Source organism: Watersipora subatra, chromosome 5, assembly GCF_963576615.1.
Source record: "Watersipora subatra chromosome 5, tzWatSuba1.1, whole genome shotgun sequence".
In the NCBI taxonomy this organism is placed as follows: Eukaryota; Metazoa; Bryozoa; class Gymnolaemata; order Cheilostomatida; family Watersiporidae; genus Watersipora; species Watersipora subatra.
Genome location: NC_088712.1, coordinates 57937530 through 57956917, shown reverse-complemented (window position 1 = coordinate 57956917; position 19388 = coordinate 57937530). Strand labels below are relative to the sequence as shown.

The window sequence follows — 19388 nt, the reverse complement described above, 5'->3', positions numbered from 1 at the left end:
TAATCATAAAATTATTATAGTTGCCTAGTAGAGGCGTGCCATATAGCATTCTTATTTATCCTGTAGTCACTTATATTGAGGCTGACTAAAACATCATAATAAAAATTCATCTTGTCCCTTTGTTAAAATTTACCTACTCTCTTCACAGTGCATGAGCCCACTGACAGAAGATTATAAAAAGGAAACTAAAATTTTTCAGTGTGTAAAAGTAGGCCTACATTACTTTTTTAAATACAATTATATATATACATATAGCTCCATCTAGGTAGATGGAGCTGTTTTTAATCTAATAACAATAGGACCACGTAATGTAAAAAAAGTATTAATGTAACTAAATTAAAATCAAACAATATTTTGCCACAGAATTTTCTTCTTTGCATTTTAGATTATTTTTAAACTTTACAGGCCTGTAGATGTGAGGTCTGTAGATGTGAGGCCTGTAGATGTGAGGTCTGTAGATGTGAGGTCTGTAGATGTGAGGTCTGTAGATGTGAGGCCTGTAGATGTGAGGTCTGTAGATGTGAGGTCTGTAGATGTGAGGTCTGTAGATGTGAGGCCTGTAGATGTGAGGTCTGTAGATGTGAAGCCTGTAGATGTGAGGTCTGTAGATGTGAGGTCTGTAGATGTGAGGTCTGTAGATGTGAGGTCTGTAGATGTGAGGTCTGTAGATGTGAGGTCTGTAGATGTGAGGTCTGTAAATGTGCATTCATTTTTTTTATTTTTCCTAATGTGAATTTTGCAGCAATATAATATCCAGCAGTGAAATATTCAAAGTTTTGTAATATTTTATTCTGTTTTAGAAAACAGTCATCAACTTGTATTTTTTATCTTTTAGAAATTTTGAAAAGAAAAACATACAAACATGCAAACATGCATGCATACATACATACATGCATGAATACAAACAAACATGCATGCATACATACATACATGCATGAATACAAACAAACATGCATGAATACGTACAAACATGCATGAATACATACAAACATGCATGAATACGTACAAACATGCATGAATACATACAAACATGCATGAATACATACAAGTTTGCATGCATACATACAAACATGCATGCATACATACAAACATGCATACATACATACAAACATGCATGCATACATACAAACATACATGCATGCATACATACAAACATACATGCATACATACAAACATGCATGCATACATACAAACATGCATGCATACATACAAACATGCATGCATACATACAAACATGCATGTATTCAAACACTGAAAACTACTGAAATGAAAAGTTAGACATAATTGATGCAAAGATTTTATAGGATAAGCATATGTTTGTGGCAGAATTGGCTACCAACATATCGAAGAAGCAAAGTTTTTGGCTGTACTCTTATTTCTAGTTGAAAGGTTTTACTAAAAATTTCAAAAGTACAATTTTCTACCTGAATTTATAGCAATAAAAACTTTGGAAGGGTAAATTATTATATTTTATTTGGTGATTAGAGGTAACCCTGTGAGCACTCAGTTACATGAATGCTCCACTAGTTTAAATAGTCCTAGAGAAATAGACACCTAATTAAATTTACAGATTAGATTTTGCAGATGATCTCATTTAGCCAGGCAAGTGCTGGAGTACTGCGTGACCATCTAGCGTTTGAGTGTTAGATGTAACTATGACAACCAGATCATCATGTTGACTCTATGTTCAGGTATTTCAAAAGGTAATTTGGGCAAAAGTCTTTTACGCGTTTATACAAATTGATGGTCTCAGTCATTTTTTTGTAAAAAAAGGCTGATTTGCAGTTTATTTTGCAAACAGGCATTTCATAGAGAGTTATAGTTGGCATTTTCAATGAAGCTAATTACCATTTTATCTTATGAAATAGTTTTGGCATTTATGAGAAAATGTGTTATACTTGCACCTTTCCACAGGTGTTTTGGAGGAAAGCAGCATTTGCCATTTATAGAAACAGTATGGAATAACACTTTGAAGTATTAAATATTACATTTTCCTTGACATCTTCAAATGACTTTATTTTGAAATTCAATTTTTAATAAGCGAGTATTAATAAGAAATCATTTAAGTTCATCAAGGTCAAATTCACATGCTAGCAAGATCAAACTATAAAATAACTCAAAGTTTTTAGGCATGGCAGGCTTAATGGTTTTATCTATTATTAATAAATTGCTATGGAGATAATCTTCAATAGTCCAACTATTTCATACCGTACTGTCACGTTTACACTATAGACAGTGCTTTTGCAGCTGAGCAATTTGGATGGACTGTCTAAAACGCGTAACCTTTAGCAAGCTGACAGTTGGGCCATGGACTATTTACACTAGCGCGTCCCTATTCATTTTTAATGCCTAGTCTCTACAACTAATGAGGGAAATTTCACACTTCCCCCCCTGTTATATATGAAACAAAGACTCAAAACATAATTAAAAACAGACATATTCAGAATATATGAAAAATATGTTATTAGAAAGTAATTCTGAGATCCCAATGTTTTCACACTGAAGCGAAATATAAAAAAACAACTCATTTAATGATCTTTGACATTTTTTGCCTCTTTTCTGCTGTTATCTGATTGAAACGTGTTTCCTCATAGGTGAGTAAAAACTGCAAACCATATTCAGGATTGATTGCGGTGTAATGCATGACATTCTATGCATTTTTAAGCAAAAAAAATGGAAATTGATTCTCTATTGAGAATCCCTGATTTACACTGATCTGACTATTTTGGTAACTTAGAAATTGTTTGAATTGTTTGCTACTGGATAATCTAATACATAACTCTATGTTTAGATTTCATAGAAAAATAATTTTTCTCCTCGTTATAATACCCAAAGATCAATACCATCGCTAGTGTTTGTGTTTGCACTTTGTTAGTTTTTATTGATATTGGGGCTACTTTATCAATTTAGGTAGCACTTAAAATGCATTATTTTGTAGTATGTTGTCACATTTTGAATTAAAATGAAAACTCTGAAAATCTTCCCAATTTAAATGTGAGTGCATCTTAGAAGTTTTCATTAATATTAAATGTACTCTATTTATGTAGGTACAACTTATAGTAGACTGTTGTACAATTTCAATTATAAAATAAAATTTCCAGAAATCAGCCTACTTGAAATGTACCTTTAAGACTATTGCTAACCAGCTATTCTAAGAATCAGCGCTAAGCATTAAATTCTGGTTAACGCTGACACAAACCTTAATGATTATTGGCTCACCGCAATTAGCTTTTCATAATAGCTTCAAGTATAAAACATTTTATCGATTTTGGTTGGCTTGTCCGACAAAAATGTAAATTTTAATGCAGACACATACTGCAAAAGTAATAATGCTACAATCTAAATTCTTACTCATAAGCTCTAAAACAAAAAGGTTTTTAGTTATTTACAAATCGTTTAGCTTCATCATTTTGCAACTTTTTGCACTAAACTCCGATTAAGCGATTTCCTGTCAGAGTGCAGACTAATCCAGATCAGTTGATCTGGCGGAGAGAACAGTTTAAGGTCAATTACAATTCTTGCAACTACCATTGAAACTAACAAATTAACTTCTGTTAACTTACACCATGTTGCAATTGACCAGTCAGGTCAATTGCAAAGCTAGACTAGACTGGACTAGACTGTCAGGTCACAAAAGCATCCTGTTTTGCGTACAATTACATTGAATATATTCGCAACTAAGTAATGGTAAGCAAAATCAAGAAGGCCTAGACTCTACTAGAAAGATGCGGCTAAGAGGAACATAACATAGAGATAAATCAATACAAACTCATGACAGATGACTGTTTGTAATTGAGCTGCTTAGAAATTCGCTACCATACACAGGCCACAACTATAGACAATCTTACTTGCCTTGACTGACTGTGAGAAAAAAAAGAGTGAGAGAGATAAAGAGAGAGTGGGAGAGAGAGAAAGAGAGAAGAGAGCGAAGGAGAGAGAGAGAGGGAGAGAGAGAGAGAGAGAGAGAGAGAGAGAGGGAGAGAGTATGAGAGAGCGAGGGAAACAGTGGGAGAGGGAGAGAGAGAAAAGGAGCGGGAGAGGGTGAGGACGAGGGATAGGCAGAGAGTGGGAGGGGGAGAGGGAAAGAGAGAGGGAGAGGGAGAGGAAGAGGAAGAGGGAGAGGGAGAGGGAGAGGGAGAGGGAGAGGGAAAAGGAGAAGGAGAAAGAGAGGGAGAGGGGAGGAAAAGGGAAAAGAAGAGGGAAAGGGAAAGGGAAAGGAAAAGGGAAAAGGAAAGGGAGAGGGAAAGGTAGAGGGGGAAAGAGAGGGAGATGGAGAGGGAAAGGGAGAAAAGGAAAGAGAGGGACAGGGAGAGGGAAAAGGAGAAAGAGAGAGAGAGGGAAAAAGAGAAGGAGATGGAGAGGGGGAGAGAGAGGGAGAGGGAGAGGGAGAGGGAGAAGGAGAGGGAAAGGGAAAGGGAAAGGGAAAGGGAAAGGGAGAGGGAGAGGGAGAGGGAGAGGGAGAGGGAGAGGGAGAGGGAGAGGGAGAGGGAGAGGGCGAGGGAGAGAAAGAGGATAGACCAAGATAGAGAGAGCGTGAGAAAATGGGGAAAGAAGGGAAAAGAGGAAGATAGGGAGACAGAGAAAGAGAGAGCATTAAGTTAGTATGTATGTAGATGATTGTTTATATAAACATTAAAGCACCAACTCGATTTTATTACAAGCATGAAAGTTAGCCAATGTTGGAAAAGATATAAGTTTTCTGGAACTTCTGTTGTTTTTTTTAAGAAAACTCGCAAGCCCACTCTGCTGATCATTATTTGCAAATTGAAAGATATCATTTTCTCGACGCGGTGTAGGAGAAAGCTTTAAAACCAGTATAATAATGCATTGTGTACAAAGCTTTTTTGAAGAAACTCAAAGAAAACTGCTTACTTTTTTGGCTTTTTTTTAAATCTAGGCGTAAAAGTTCTTTCATTCCATATACCAGAACTAATAAAGTAAAATTAACTTGTGGTTTACTCTTTTTTAATCTAAAACAGTTTAGCTATATTGAAATACTTGGAGCAGCTGACAGTATTGGCAGCAGTACAACTCAAACAGGGTCAGCAGAAATGGAAGGCTATGTAATAAACTCTCAGCTTGAAATTTTTTGTTGTTTTAGTAACTATACTCGGCAATACCAAAATAGCACATTTTTATATTGCATTCTATTCAAAATAAAAGCCATATGCTAACTGTATCTTAAAGATGTGGTCACATAAGATGATGGTAGACTATATCAAATACCTTTAATGTATTTTATGTATAGCTTAATGGTTAACTTCGCCGCCTCTAGATCTGGAGGTTCCGAGATCAAATCCAGTGCAGTGCAGATTTTCCATTGTTAGATTTTAATAGCTCTAACTTGACACAGGGTTTAGCAGAAAGACAAAAGAACAAAAACTGCGACTTAAGTACATAAATTGGTGAATGTCTTCCATTAGTAGTTAAGTTAGTTTAAATTTTATTAGCTTTATTCTTACTTGATTAATGCTATAGTGAAATAAACACGATACAAATAACTGTTATGTCCTATTTCAGCAACCAGTATTAACTAGTTAGCTGTTTGGCAGTACGGAAAAGCTTGAAGAATTTCAAAATAAAAACAGGAAGATGCAATAATTTCACAAACTTCAAATATTTTGGAGTTTCATTTTATAAACACATGTTGATGTTATGCTTGGTAGCACTACTGTTTCTCTTCTATTAAGTAAATTTTAGTTAAAAATGTCAACCGAACCATTATTTTAAGTAAATCGCGTGGGTTATCACTATTAACTTAATAACAAGCATAGTTCATGACCCCTAAATAATTTAATAAATAACCACCTTTTGACAGCTGCTTTGCAAAAAAATATGATAGGGAACCCTGTGTCATACAGTAAAAACATAGTAAACTTGCCGTACGGGCAAACGGTTGCCAAGATATGGCCATGTATTCAGGTTGCAATATACCACTCAGATGTGAAAAGTGGAACCAGATTTCACAACAAATAGCACTGAATGTTAATCTTGCTTTCTTTTTTGCATTTTATTCATAGGTTGCTGATGAATAAATGGCTAATCATACTTTTCAGATAAAAATATTCTTTAAAACTTTTCAGAATTTTTTGTGCTTTCAAGCATTATTATGAAAGCTACAAAATAAAAACTTTGCTGTAATGTGGTATTTAAAAATACAAAAATTTTGCAGTGGCGTTTAGGTAAAACTGTTATCCGTTTTGTATTTATAGCAAAGTACATTGACTAGTATGTCTGTCGTCTTGTGCGCCATGAGAGATCATCATGTATAAAAATAATAATGTTTATGTGCACAATTATTTCATGGTAAGGCAATGTGGTCAAGGGGCGAAGTGGGTAGTGTGTTTGGCTGCAATACTGAAAATCTGAGTTCAATTCTAATGTGGGAAGCTTTTTTCTATCACTCTTTGCATGGTTTCGAACTGATGGATGCACCAAAATTAGAGATTTCACAAAGATTTATAGATTCTTTTTATAGCAACCTCTTTTTTTCTGGCAATGATTTTAAAACTTATCATATAACACAAACTGATTACCAAATAAGACATCTAAGGATCATTTAGTCACAAGGACATCGTAAGGAAATTGTAAGGACCTTGTAGAGTCAATAATTGGAGTTACACTGAATGACATACAAGAAACCACGTCTCATCTGTGTTTAAGAAAACCAGGATAAAGTATGACCGACAGCACATCAGTATATGCTTCCTTATGTTACAGTAAAAGCATATACTCATCACTTTCATTAATCAGGCTTGTTTGTGTTTCACTTTGTTAAGCAATAAGCTCAGATTCTACAGTTTTTATGTTTTTACTGGGTAATCTGAAAATCCTAGATCAGACTGGGTGTTTTCTCAACAGCCTATCAATAACTTTTTTTTAATCTTCACGCATTAAACATTGCGAATCCTAATAAAAGTTTGAGATAACCAAGTTAAAAAGATTTTGTCTTGCAACTACGTTTAAAAACCTGTGACATACCATAGTTAACTTTAACAGCCTGGAGCAGCGTGTAATAGTCTACAACAGTATGTAATAGTAAATAAATAATAAGTTTTGCTCATACAACAATCTCGAGCAAAATATATGTTCTATGCTTTTTGTTTAGAGTTTAATGTGCTTTGTTAAATAAAATGTTGTAAAAGAAATGTTTTAGGCTTCTTAGAACAGAAGTTTAAATCATCCACAAAAAATGTTTTTATACCACTAAAATTGCTCACAGCATGAAGGCATTGTTGTTTAAATTAATAATTCTTGGCAGTATAATAATGAAACATTATCACGTACTGCCATCAAAATCTTGAAATTTATCATAAATACCTTTTATATACTAAAATACGACCAGACATAATATAATGTGAAATAGCAAAATATAACATAGTATGGTATAATTTGATATAATAATTTCATAATTTATAATGTTACTTGCATTAACAAAAATTGACCAGAAGTTTTAAAGCTCTTAAGAATAGTTGAAATTAGGGGTAAATCTCCCTGCTCATAACTTACAGCCAGTCAGAATCCTGTAACAAGTGAAATACTACACAACTGAAGAGTAGATGAATTCTGAGACCAAATTCCATATTGAATAAAATTTAAATTGACCTTGATTGACTTTTGTCCAACGTTATTTTATAATATCATCATCATTATCATTATCATATTCATTCTATATATCTAATACAAGTTTATTAGAGTCGGAAGAAATCAGAGAAAACTAACAAGATACTACTATTTTCAAGGATGAACTTACGCAAGACTTTAGTAGGTTTTATCATTTGTTATTTTATCATTTGTTATTGCTTTTGATGTTTAAAGTAATCTGATTGCCAAGATGCTTCTAAAATGAAATGAATAAATATTGATTTCGATTAAAATGCTCAAAAAAAATTAGTGAAAAACGATGTCATTAGTTGTTATCGTTTTTGTAGTTAAATTTGGCAATATTAGTAAACAATAAACAATAATTGTGTTCAAGTTGAAGCAATCATGCGTCTCTCTTCTGTCAGTCTCTTTTCAATTATAAATCTCATGATCACACTTTCATTTGATTGGAGCAATTAAAAACCAATCAGGTTTTATCAATTTTAATATTGAAACATCTTGGCAATCAGATCCACCTCAAACATCAAAAACAATAGCGAATGATAGAAAAATACCGATACTTGCTGATAAAATCAACTACAGTTCTGTGTAAGTCCATCTTTAGCCTAGTAGCAAATGAGCTTCATGCTCAAACAGTTAGGCTGCTGACAGTGATTTGAGTCATTCTTATGCAGGCACAAATCCTTGATTCCAATTACAAACCCATAAGTTGTTTGCGTAATCTGAACTTGAGTTTGTTTGGCAGTTTCTTTCAGAGGAAGGAAATGGCACAACGATCGGTATGTTTAAATTTGGATAAATTGGCATTGTTACACAGAGAGGAGATCATTGTTGTTGACTCATTTAACAGGAAACTTTTTGATCTCACTGGTGTGAAAAAGCATCTAATCAAGTTTATAGCCGAAGTCATTATACCTTTTAGCTGTTTAGTACTGAGGCTATTATGACATTACTAGCGCTAATCTTAAACACTTGTTCTATAGTGATCAAACACGAGATAGGATAACTATACAGTATGAGACCACTAGATGGTTATCCCAATTTTCTTTGACCAACCTGCTTGCTCCAAATCTAGCCAGTTGTTGTAAATCATCAGCAATAACACTATTTTTATGCATTAAACACTGCTGAGTGTTTAACAACATGATAATTAAAAACCTAGCTCGACATAAAAAGTTTTAGATGGCTGGCTGTCAGCTAGTTAACGTTTACCCAGTGAAACTGGATGTTCTTAAAATGAAGAAAAAATATGGACAGTTTTGTTTTTTGCTAACACGATGGTACAAGGTTAATGCAGAAACAAACTAAATATCAAAATATAACTGGAGCTATATCTTCCTAGACATAAATTATATGAAAAGAATATCGTACAACTATTTGCATCACTGAGGTTGTTGTACCTAATTAAATCTAAAAATAAAATGATGGTGATAATACTTAAAGGATTACTAAGATAATTTTCAACAGCAAACCGATTAATTCTTAAGTAGGTGTCAAGTCTCAACTCTAATTATAGCTCAATAACACATTTACGTAGTTTGAGCTTTGATTTCATGGTGGTATTAACTTTTAACCGAAGTATATTTTACAACAAATAGTATCAAAAGTTTGGATCTCACATGTAAAACAAGTTGGGATCATTACGTTTAGAGGGAGGAATTTAATACTAAACATAACATGACCTCATAACATAAAAATTTATTTCACTACTGATATACCAGACTATGGAAGACAAGTATATTGTATTTCACTACTGATATTCTAGTATATGAAAGACACACATTTAGCCTTTATCTTTTAATAGACAGACTACTTCTTAGATTGTTTTTGTGTGTCCAATGCCTACACAGTTTATTTAGTATACATAAAATGAGTGAGCTAAAATACTATAAAACTACCGGGCTTATTTGTTGTTGTTTCAACGCCTGTCAAGTTTGCATGACTATAGCATGTGTCACCAGATTGATTTGAAAGGGAATATGATTGAGCCCAAATCCCAACATCTTTATTAAAACACACGATGTCTATAATTAATCCATCACTAGGGATTACTCGTATTTTTCATACCAAACTGTTCTGAAGAGCCATAATATCATGCAAAGAGATTTACTCCAAGTGACACCATCCATCTTACGCCCTTCATTTATCCATTATTTGGTCCAAAAGTAGGAAATCATTACTTAGAGATGATCCAATCAACTGTTTATTATAATGAGGAAATCCGTGGTTCTGAGAGCCGCTCTTGATGATTAGCACGTGCCAGTCTTCAGTGTCACATAGTTGTAGAAATAAGTAAGCCACGGTTCATTTGATTTATCGCTCTTGACAAAAAACCATTAAAATTGCTCCCACTTGACGATTGTTGTTTACCAACTGCTGAGGAGTAGATATTCTACAGTGACTTTATTGCCTTTTTAGCAGAGGTTTCTCATTTCTAGCTGTCTACTGCTGACTTCTGGTGATATGTTGATGTCACATAGCAGCTGACATGGTTTTCTCACCATGTTTTAGTGTCTTTTGTTAGTGGACTTCTGACATCTAGCAGTGTTTTAATGCCTTTTCAGTTGCACGCTGGTAAACTTCTGCTAATCTACTTTCCATATACGTACATGTATGGTAAAACTTTGTGTATTTTAGTGATAAGATCATTTCTTTATTACGATATGTTGGTGCAATCCCAGAATGTTACATATCTCATGTACCACACTTTCACAGCTGTTTCACTATGGATATTTTAGTAATTTGTAGTTTCTTAGGAAAAACGTTTATTTTCTAGTCATGTCTTTGAGATTTCTAGTATTCCACTACTTATGCTTCTCCAGTAGTGTGGCATAATATAAACAATAATATATATACTATATAAACAGAAGTGAACAGCTAGGTGTGAGCAATCCATCAAATATTGAGTATGGTGTCTGCTTAGCTTGCCGTAAGCTGAGGTTATGCGTGTTTTTAAAAGCCATTTCTACACAAACAATGGCTTTGTGATTTTGGCTGGTGATGGCCGAGCCAAATAACAAAGGAACCTTCACAATTAAAGACACACTCAGTAGCAGAGAACGATTTGACCACCAGGCTACTACTGCTCTCGAGAACAGCTGTAGTGGTAGCTATCTCAGAGTGCTAAGCAGCAGGTTAGTGACCTTTGCCCTAATACAGAATATTAGAAAAAACATCTGGGTTCAAATAATCTTTTAAATCGTTATATTTTAAGCATTTGGAATTGTAGGTTCTTGAAGATACAATAACTCTTAATGGAGTAGCCGTGGTGTATTGCTTAGCACTCAAGACTTTAAAGCAACAGGTCAGTAGTTCAACATTGTCAGAATATAGGATGTCAAGTAAGACATCTGGTCTTAAATTGCTCCTGGAGCCACATTACAAAATATCATGTAATGTTATTTTGTAATTTGCACGCTTTTTAGACAGTTCAGTTTACCTAGAATTCTTCTCATTTGACTGGTTTTTCTTTTATAATTTTCAATTGTTTTGTTACCGCCAGTGCATTTCTCACATATCAAGAGATTTTCAAGCTATAACCATGGCACTGAAATAATCCTGAAAGTTCATGAGAAGGATTGAGAAAGAAGGAAGCAATGTCAATTATGACAGAAGCTATAGTATGCTTCTTGTCAATTATGACAGAATCTATGGTATGCTTCTGTCATAATTGACAAGAAGCATACCATAGCTTCTGCCATGATTGACAATGCTCCCTTCTTTTCTCAATTCTTCTCATGAACCTCCAGGATTATTTCAGCTGCCATGGTTAGACCTTGAAAATTTCTTGGGGTAAAAGAGAATTCTAAAAGGAAAACCAGTCTAATGAAAAGTCTTTTAGGTAAACTGAATTGTCTAAGAAGCGTGCTACTACATCACATATTATTTCGTAATGTGGCTTCAGGAGCAATTCAAGACCGGATGTCTTACTTGACATCCCATAGCAAGTAAGATGTCCATCAATTGTCAATTATGACAGAAGCGTACTATAGCTTCTGTCATAATTGACAAGAAGCACTACTATTATATACATAAGAATATTAATAAAAATTTGATCTTGTCGCAAGGAATGCACACTGATCGGAGGACATTCAGTAGAAGCTTATTATCTTATATCTATATTACTCAAAGTTTGTGGATGTCTTTGTCGAGCAATATCTTTTAAAATTTTGGAATATAGATTTTCTAGCACAGAGGATTCGCTAGTCCATTGCCTTACCAATTACGCCACACAAACCTGATGGATTAATTAGGCGATATATGTCGCTATATAGAAGCAAATACGCTATTGCTCTCTATTACGATGCAACATGATGGTGCAGCACCATGGCGGTTAGCATAATTTTCTGCATGCTCAATCGTTAGAGCAACTAGTTTCCTTTTATTAGTAAGCTTACTCAAATTATCTATCTGCAATGTGCCAGGCTAATAGCAAGTGGCAGGTGACTACATTACTCCTCATTGTTTATAGTCTGTATTTTAATACCCGAGCAAAGTCAGGCTTCCAGGTAGCAATAGCAAATGTTGTCATATGTTAAATACAAATAAACTTTCTGTCTAAAGACTTTTTTATTACCCGGGCAACGCCGGGTAGTACAACTAGTTTATTTATAAAGCTTTGTAACCTGTCAGATGACAGTTTCGAATGTAGAGCTCATTGATCATATCACTATGTAATGTTGTGCAGACCTTCATGCAAAGCTTTATGGGTTTTGGGGAAGTGAGTTGTAATAAGCAATTTTCCATTTGTCAATAGCTAAACATAGCACAATTTATTTTATCAAAAGTTAATACTCGCCATATCTATTTCGATTTCAAATTTAACTGTAATATAGTTGAGCTACTCAATAACGCCAATGTATAAAAAATGGTTGCTATAGCAGACAAACAAGATTTAGAGCAACTGCATCGTTCAAAGAGAGCATCTAGTGTGGATCACATTTGAACAACTACTAAGTTTAGCATCACAAAGAACTAAAATAGCTTCAGTACCAAGCATTAAAAATGTTAAAGTAACTCAGGCTATAAAATTGTTTACATAAACATGCATTTTCTCACATCTGTGAGATCAAAAAATTTCCTGTTAAACAAGTCGTCACTAATGATAAAAGCTAATGGCTAGCAGCTTAAGAGTGGTATGCTATTGCAGTTTTATTGGAAGCCAACCAGACTAATTCAGTGGATGCATTGAACTACATTCCGGACAAGTTTGTCCGATCTATATAAATGATTAACATACGTAGCATTTGGCAAGCCTAATGAATGCAATCAATCATTGAAGAGATGATATGAATGACTTATTGGCGTAGAATAGGGGCTGAGCTGAAATTATAATTTGATAAGGTGATGAAGCTTAAAGCAACTTGTTTCCTAATGTCAGGGTACACCTTTAGGCAATGTCAAGTTTGAACGTAAGATCACCATGCATCAATGCACCCTAGTAAGCTGACAGGTCTAAACAAGTAGGTGTCAGCTGGTGAGAAGAGTTAATAAACACAAAAAGGATTTTGATAATAATAGTTCAAAATGTAAAGATATGTTTTTGTTGTGAGTTGTGATCCTAGTTTCCCAGCCTTGCTCATACATAAGCTAGTCAAAATTACTTTAGTGATCAGGCATACCAGGTTCTTCTACACATGGGATGTGGGACTTTCGTAAACAAGATGTATAGAGTGTTGAAGGTCGTAGTCAAACTGGTTAAAACAAAATAACAAGTTGAATTGCGAATGTCAAAAACTTGGTGGCTGACTTGTTTGGTGTTTACCTGTTAGCGTAGCACTAAGCTTTTTCAGCTTTTTAAAATAATTGTCCATCAAAAACTAAATTTGCCAACTTGCTGTGTTGAACAGTTCACTCATTCCACACTGTTCTGATTTCAAACCAAGCAAAGGTCTGCTTACTTGCTGCCTAGTCAAAGACAAGTCTATTCAAGTCTAGTAAAGTCTAGTCAAGTCAAATCTAGTCAAATCTAGTCAAGTATAGTCAATTATAGTTAAGTCTAGTCAAGTTTAGTCAAAACTAGTCAAGTCTAATCATGTCTAGTCATGTATAGTCATTTTTAGTCAATTATAGTCAAGTTTAGTCAAGTCTAGTCAAGTCTAACTAAGTTTGGTCAAGTCTAATCAAGTTTAATCAAGTCTAGTCAAGTCTAATTAAGTCTGGTCAAGTCTAATCAAGTCTAGCCAAGTCTCGTCCAGTCTATGCAAGTTTATGCAAGTCTATTCAAGTCTAATTAAGTCTAGTCAAATCTAATCAAGTTTAATCAAGTCTAGTCAAGTCTAATCAAGTCTAGTCAAGTCTAATCAAGTCTAGTCAATTCTAGTCAAGTCTATTCAATTTAGTCAAGTCTAGTTATCTTTACAAATACAGTGAAACTCAGATAACTCAAACTTCAAGGGACCGAGCAAAAGTGTTTGAATTATCAGAGCGTTCAAGTTATCAGAGCACTGTCACAAGTCCATGTATTTACTTATTTATTAGTAGATACATGTACAGATACAGTCTATAATATAAATCAAAAGCACAAATGGCTTGTTTCAAATTAAATGCTTTTAATGTAAAGTTTAGAACGTTTTTATCAAAAAGTATAGAGATTTTTCTATCACTTGAGATTGGTTCGTTGTTTGAGGTGATGTTGTTGCCAGGACGTTTTTTAGATTGAAATTGGCAAAACTTGATCGTTGTTGAAATGCTCAAAAGAAAAGACATCTTTTTCTTTTGACCGTTTTACCCACGATCAATTTTGCCGATTTTTCTTGAAGTTTATGCAAAGATTACCTCACTTTACCTCGCTTCCGAAGGGCGATCACTACGCGGATGTTTGGTATAAATCACATTTTACTAAACCTTTACAAAAGTCGTTGACAAAAATATTTTGCCGATGGTGGTAATAACGACGCTTATGAATTACGAAAAGTTGAGGTTTACCTCTATGGCTTGGAATAAAGTGATTTTCTAAAGCGATAGCAACCGTTTCGGTAGCCGTTGGGCAAAAAACAGTTCGAATTAACAGTGTTGAGTTCGAGTTATATAGAGCCATTTATCATTACGTGGGAATGGACCAAGCAAATCCATTCGAGTTAACCATGTGTTCGCTATATCCGAGGGCGAGTTATCCATGTTTCACTGTATGTAGTAAAATTTATGATGCTTGAGTATTTATGCTTCATTTGGGACACACTTTAGAAATATCTTTTTAGCAAAATGTTAATAAATATACTAAGAGCTGTGTTAGCTTACTAGCTATGTTATTTCATACTGTATAGTACATCAGACCTTAAAGATTGTTTTTTTCTGTTTTAATTTGTTTTTATGTGGTAAGAATTAGTGCATACTATAACGTTTTCCACTTTTGACAGATAATCCTAGACTACTGGGCCATCAAATGTAACATAGTTCATAAAATATGATTAGCAATACAAAGTTTTCAAGCAAAATGTATGAAATCATCTCAACATGCTGATTCAGACATTTCCAAAAACAAAAATAAAATGCGCAATTTTCATCAAATAACACATGCCAAATTTATAATTGATGATATTTACACAAGTTCAATTTCTATCCTCAAATATGCATTGCTTTGATGATCAATAGTTTTATGTGAGAACCCTGCCAAGTCAAGCTTTAGCCTTAATTCCTCAATATCCTATTTGCCATTTAATACACACTCGGGTCCAGCATCTCCTTCCAACCAAGTGTTTTACAGTGAAATTGTCAATGCTTATTTTAATCATAGATACTAATAGCTACTCATTGCTAAAGTTTGTTAAATACGCTTTTTTACGGAAACATTTTGAAGTTAAAAATAATCCATTGGCAGTAGCAATAAAATATGCAAGAAACCTTTAAACACTGGCTAAAATATTACTGAAAGGTTTATGTCAATCTAAATTTGGAAACTTTAAATGACTGTGCAAAAATAGGCACAGTGCTAAAAAATAGGCTTAAAACTATCCGCTAGTGTATGTGTCAGGTGAGACTTTGATTGCAGCTTTTCTGTGACCTAATCTCAAAGTATGTTTTATGTTAACTTATATCTCAGCACACTATAGTTACTCAAGGTTCATACTGGGGCCTTTAATTTTGTGTTATCAACTGTAAATGGTCTCAACCTTTGTGATTTCTAAAACATGCCATGAACCGAAGATGAGCATTGCCAGCGAGGAGTTATCTTTTCTTGAGCGCATACAAACAAGACAGTCCCGCTTGTGACAGCAATAATAACTACAGCGTTCAAGAAGATTCTGTGATCTTGATGTTCTGACACATATTTAACAGATCTAACAGCAGGCAGTATGCTGTGTCTGCTATACAACATTATGATTTAATATGTGTTTATTGGGCAACATCAATAAGATGTGTTTTCTTGTGTGTATATGGTTGCACATGTATTGATTATAACATGCAATCTGCTCTGATATGGGCTTGCTATGCGTTACCATCTACATGTACAATCTGTATATAGAGCATTTTATATTATATTATTCATAGTATAAGTACACTTCAATCTTGATGTGTAGCTCACATAAACGGTATTTTGGTTTATGTAGTACAAGCAAATAGACCTGCTGTATTACTTGCAGAGGATGTAGGTGTAACCTACAGCGAATAGTGTATGATCTGTAACACCTGACATGAAATTTATAGCACATGGTGTACAACTATTGCTTATGAAAATTATGGTAGAGGTTAGGGGTAATAGTTTACTGTGCATTGCATATATGAAGCCTATTTGGTAACCAAAAATAATTGATTAAGAAAGTTTTGGTAAATTTGGGAGTTATCTTCTTTTTTGAAACATTTTAAATGTAATACTGTTTGGGGTTATTAATTTTTTTGATACAAGTTTAAGCTGGCTGCTCTTTTAAGATTTTTTATAGGTTGAAAATGACTGTAATAAAATCTTTACCAGGTGAAATCTAGTTGGTTAAAGAAGGTCAAATATGGAGTGCGCCGCTTAACTTAAGACAGAAAAGGGTGAAGATGACTCCAGGTCAGGCAGACCTACAAATGCTGCAGCACCAGATCAAGAAAAGGTTGTGAATTAATCTATTAGAGAAGGAAGAAAACTAAAAATTAAGATAAATGCTGAATCATCAAACATCCTTATCAGAATAATTCATTCCATTTTGCATAGTAGCTTTCGGTAATCAAAGGTGAGCTGCTGGCGGGACCAAAAATGCTTCAAACCAAAAACAAGTCCTAGAAATTGGAACTGTTTAAGAAGAACTTCAGAGCATAGCAAAGTCTCAAAAAAAGAAGTTGGCAGTTTGTTTGGATAATTTGAGGCTGTGTTGCAATATGTATTTTAAAGAGTGGTGCACAATGAGCTCCACAGCCGGCTCCTACACCAAGTCAAAACATGGCATGAAGAACAAGCGACGAGACATGCAAGTACATCAGATGATTTTTTACTAAGATTATATTAATTCCTCAAACGGCCAGTCGTAAAATAAAAACTATCAACAACTTAAGCTGAAAACAACTAAAGCACTATTTTTACAGCTTTGACCTAGCTCCTTCAGACCAGCACCTGCTTGGAGATCTACAATCCCATATAGGAGACTAGTGATAAAGGACTGAAAGTGAGGTCAAACCACTGCAAATGGTTTCAAAGTCAATTGGCAGATCTACCCACCAAGAGGATACAAAAGAAGAAAATCATGCAGTGCTCTAAAAAGATTAAATTAAAACATCAATAGAAATTAGGTATACAGTTCAATTATAGCTGCAGTCATAGCAAAGTTATTTTTACTCATAAAATTGGCTATGCAATATACCGTGTTTAGAATAATTTAAATGCACATGTATGTAATGCTTACTATAGACTATAATGTACACTACATTCGTGGCCTGTATGAAAAACAGAGTGTAGGACATTAGGTATAGGACACAGGGTAGACGGTACAAGTTACGGAGTATCAGATACAGGTTATAATATACAGAGCATAGTGTAAAGGGTACAAGGTATAGAATATGTGATATAACATGGGAAGTATAAACTGCAGTAAAATTCAAATAATAGTTTACAGTAAATCTCAAAACAAAGATGTTTAAATACTTAATTATGCACACATCTACAAATCTGAGTTTATATTATAGGAATAAATGTTGTTTTTCATTTATTTTTGATTTGTTATTACAATGTTAACAGAATTTCTACTTGTCTGAATATCAAATGAACAGGGATTCAGAGATTACGCCTACAAGACATTACGCCTACAAGTTGAGAGATTATACCTAAGATCTAGGATATTACGCCTACTTTAACTCTGTGGTATATTAAAAACAGAATGACATGAAGGTGTGTTTTCATGTGTGTATAGATGTATTGCATATGTAAATAGCGTATCTATAGATCAGATCCTATTACTCATTCTACCTGAAAAATATGTCAATAAGTAAAGTACAATATAGCTACAGAGTATAAGTATAGGATATAGTATATGTTATATAGTATATGTAATGTGTCTGATTTGCAGGCATTTGCACAGGTGTTCTGTTTCTGGCATGGTACAAAAAAGTTATGTAACTAGCTGTGTACATTATGCAACAGTTCGCTGCAGATCTGTTTATGGTCTGCCTGATTGACTTAGTGTTTCTCTGGTTATTGTCACACTGTGGGAGAGGGGGGAGGGAGGGTGTGAGTTTTGGACAGGATTGGGCTCTTGGGGTCAGTTTTGTTGACCAATGGGATGTGGCTTTTTGGAGTACTGACAGGTTTTAAACTCTTGTCGCCTTGAACCACCCGCTCAGCGTGCTCAGTCAGTTTGGACAATTCAGTTAGACAAGTAATTTGCTGTAGAAAATGTATTCAAATCAGTATTTTGGCTTATAGTGCGATCTATTTTATGGACACTTTGAGAGTCAAGAATTAATAGTAAAGGAGGTAAAAGTTAGTAGTGCATATGTCTCTTTACACTTTATTATATTTTAACTGCATACACTTATTTACATTTTTGCTTGTATTGAATGTAGTTTGAAAGGTTTTATATATGTTATTGTACAGTAGTGTGAATTTTGGTACGTAATTTTAGACTTCCCGGTGACGATGGTGGGGTGTTAGTATCAGTAACATTGTGAATTGAAGTACCACACACTCATCAGTAAGGATCCAAGTCTTCCTAGTTGCAAACAGTTTAACAGTTAGTCAAAGTCTAGCGAATACCAATTCACTATAGTATATATAGTGTATATAGTATATAGAAGTACATATAATAAAAAGTATTAAATTGCATGACACGCGCGTGTAAGGATGAGGATGCAGAGTGGTGTTCTCATTTCATGGCCATCAAACAAAATATATAAATCTACCTTGAGTAGATTATTGAGATCATGGGTAGTTTTAACAGCTGTTCATTTACAAATGAGCAAAAACTGTTTTTTAAAGTAAAAACCATATTTTTACCGAGTCATAAAGTCATAAATAATTTTTGAAATTGGTAGTCTTATACATACAGACACATATCGATAGCTGAATTTTTATATATACTATAAGCAGCCTATCGCAAAAAGTGGTACTCAATTGTCAGTCAATATATCATGGCATAACTTTGGAGGTGTTTGTCTATCTTTCATCGTCTATCATTTTCTCATTCTTTCATGGAACCTCTTTCACAGCTGGTTGAGATTTGTCGTTTATGTTTTTTTAGAGAAATCGCTTGATTGTCTCCTCATCATAAATTTACCACAATGCTATTACAATATAACTTATCATAACTGATTAATACAGCTTTTGTGGTCCGTGTTGAGGAGTTGTCAAATCATTATTAAAACAACTCTCA

The 19388-nt window shown here is 34.2% G+C and overlaps 1 protein-coding gene across 1 annotated transcript; it reads left to right on the top strand.

Annotated features, from left to right (window-relative positions):
- Positions 1-4269: 4269 nt before the first annotated feature.
- On the top strand, positions 4270-4602 carry LOC137397514 (putative uncharacterized protein DDB_G0271982). The gene has a single exon (XM_068083806.1). The coding sequence runs from the start codon at positions 4270-4272 to the stop codon at positions 4600-4602; it is 333 nt and encodes a 110-aa protein (XP_067939907.1).
- The last annotated feature ends 14786 nt before the right edge of the window (positions 4603-19388 follow it).

Coding starts and splice junctions, on each gene's coding strand:
- LOC137397514 (XM_068083806.1), top strand. CDS start 4,270: ATGGAGAGGGAAAGGGAGAAAAGGAAAGAGAGGGACAGGGAGAGGGAA.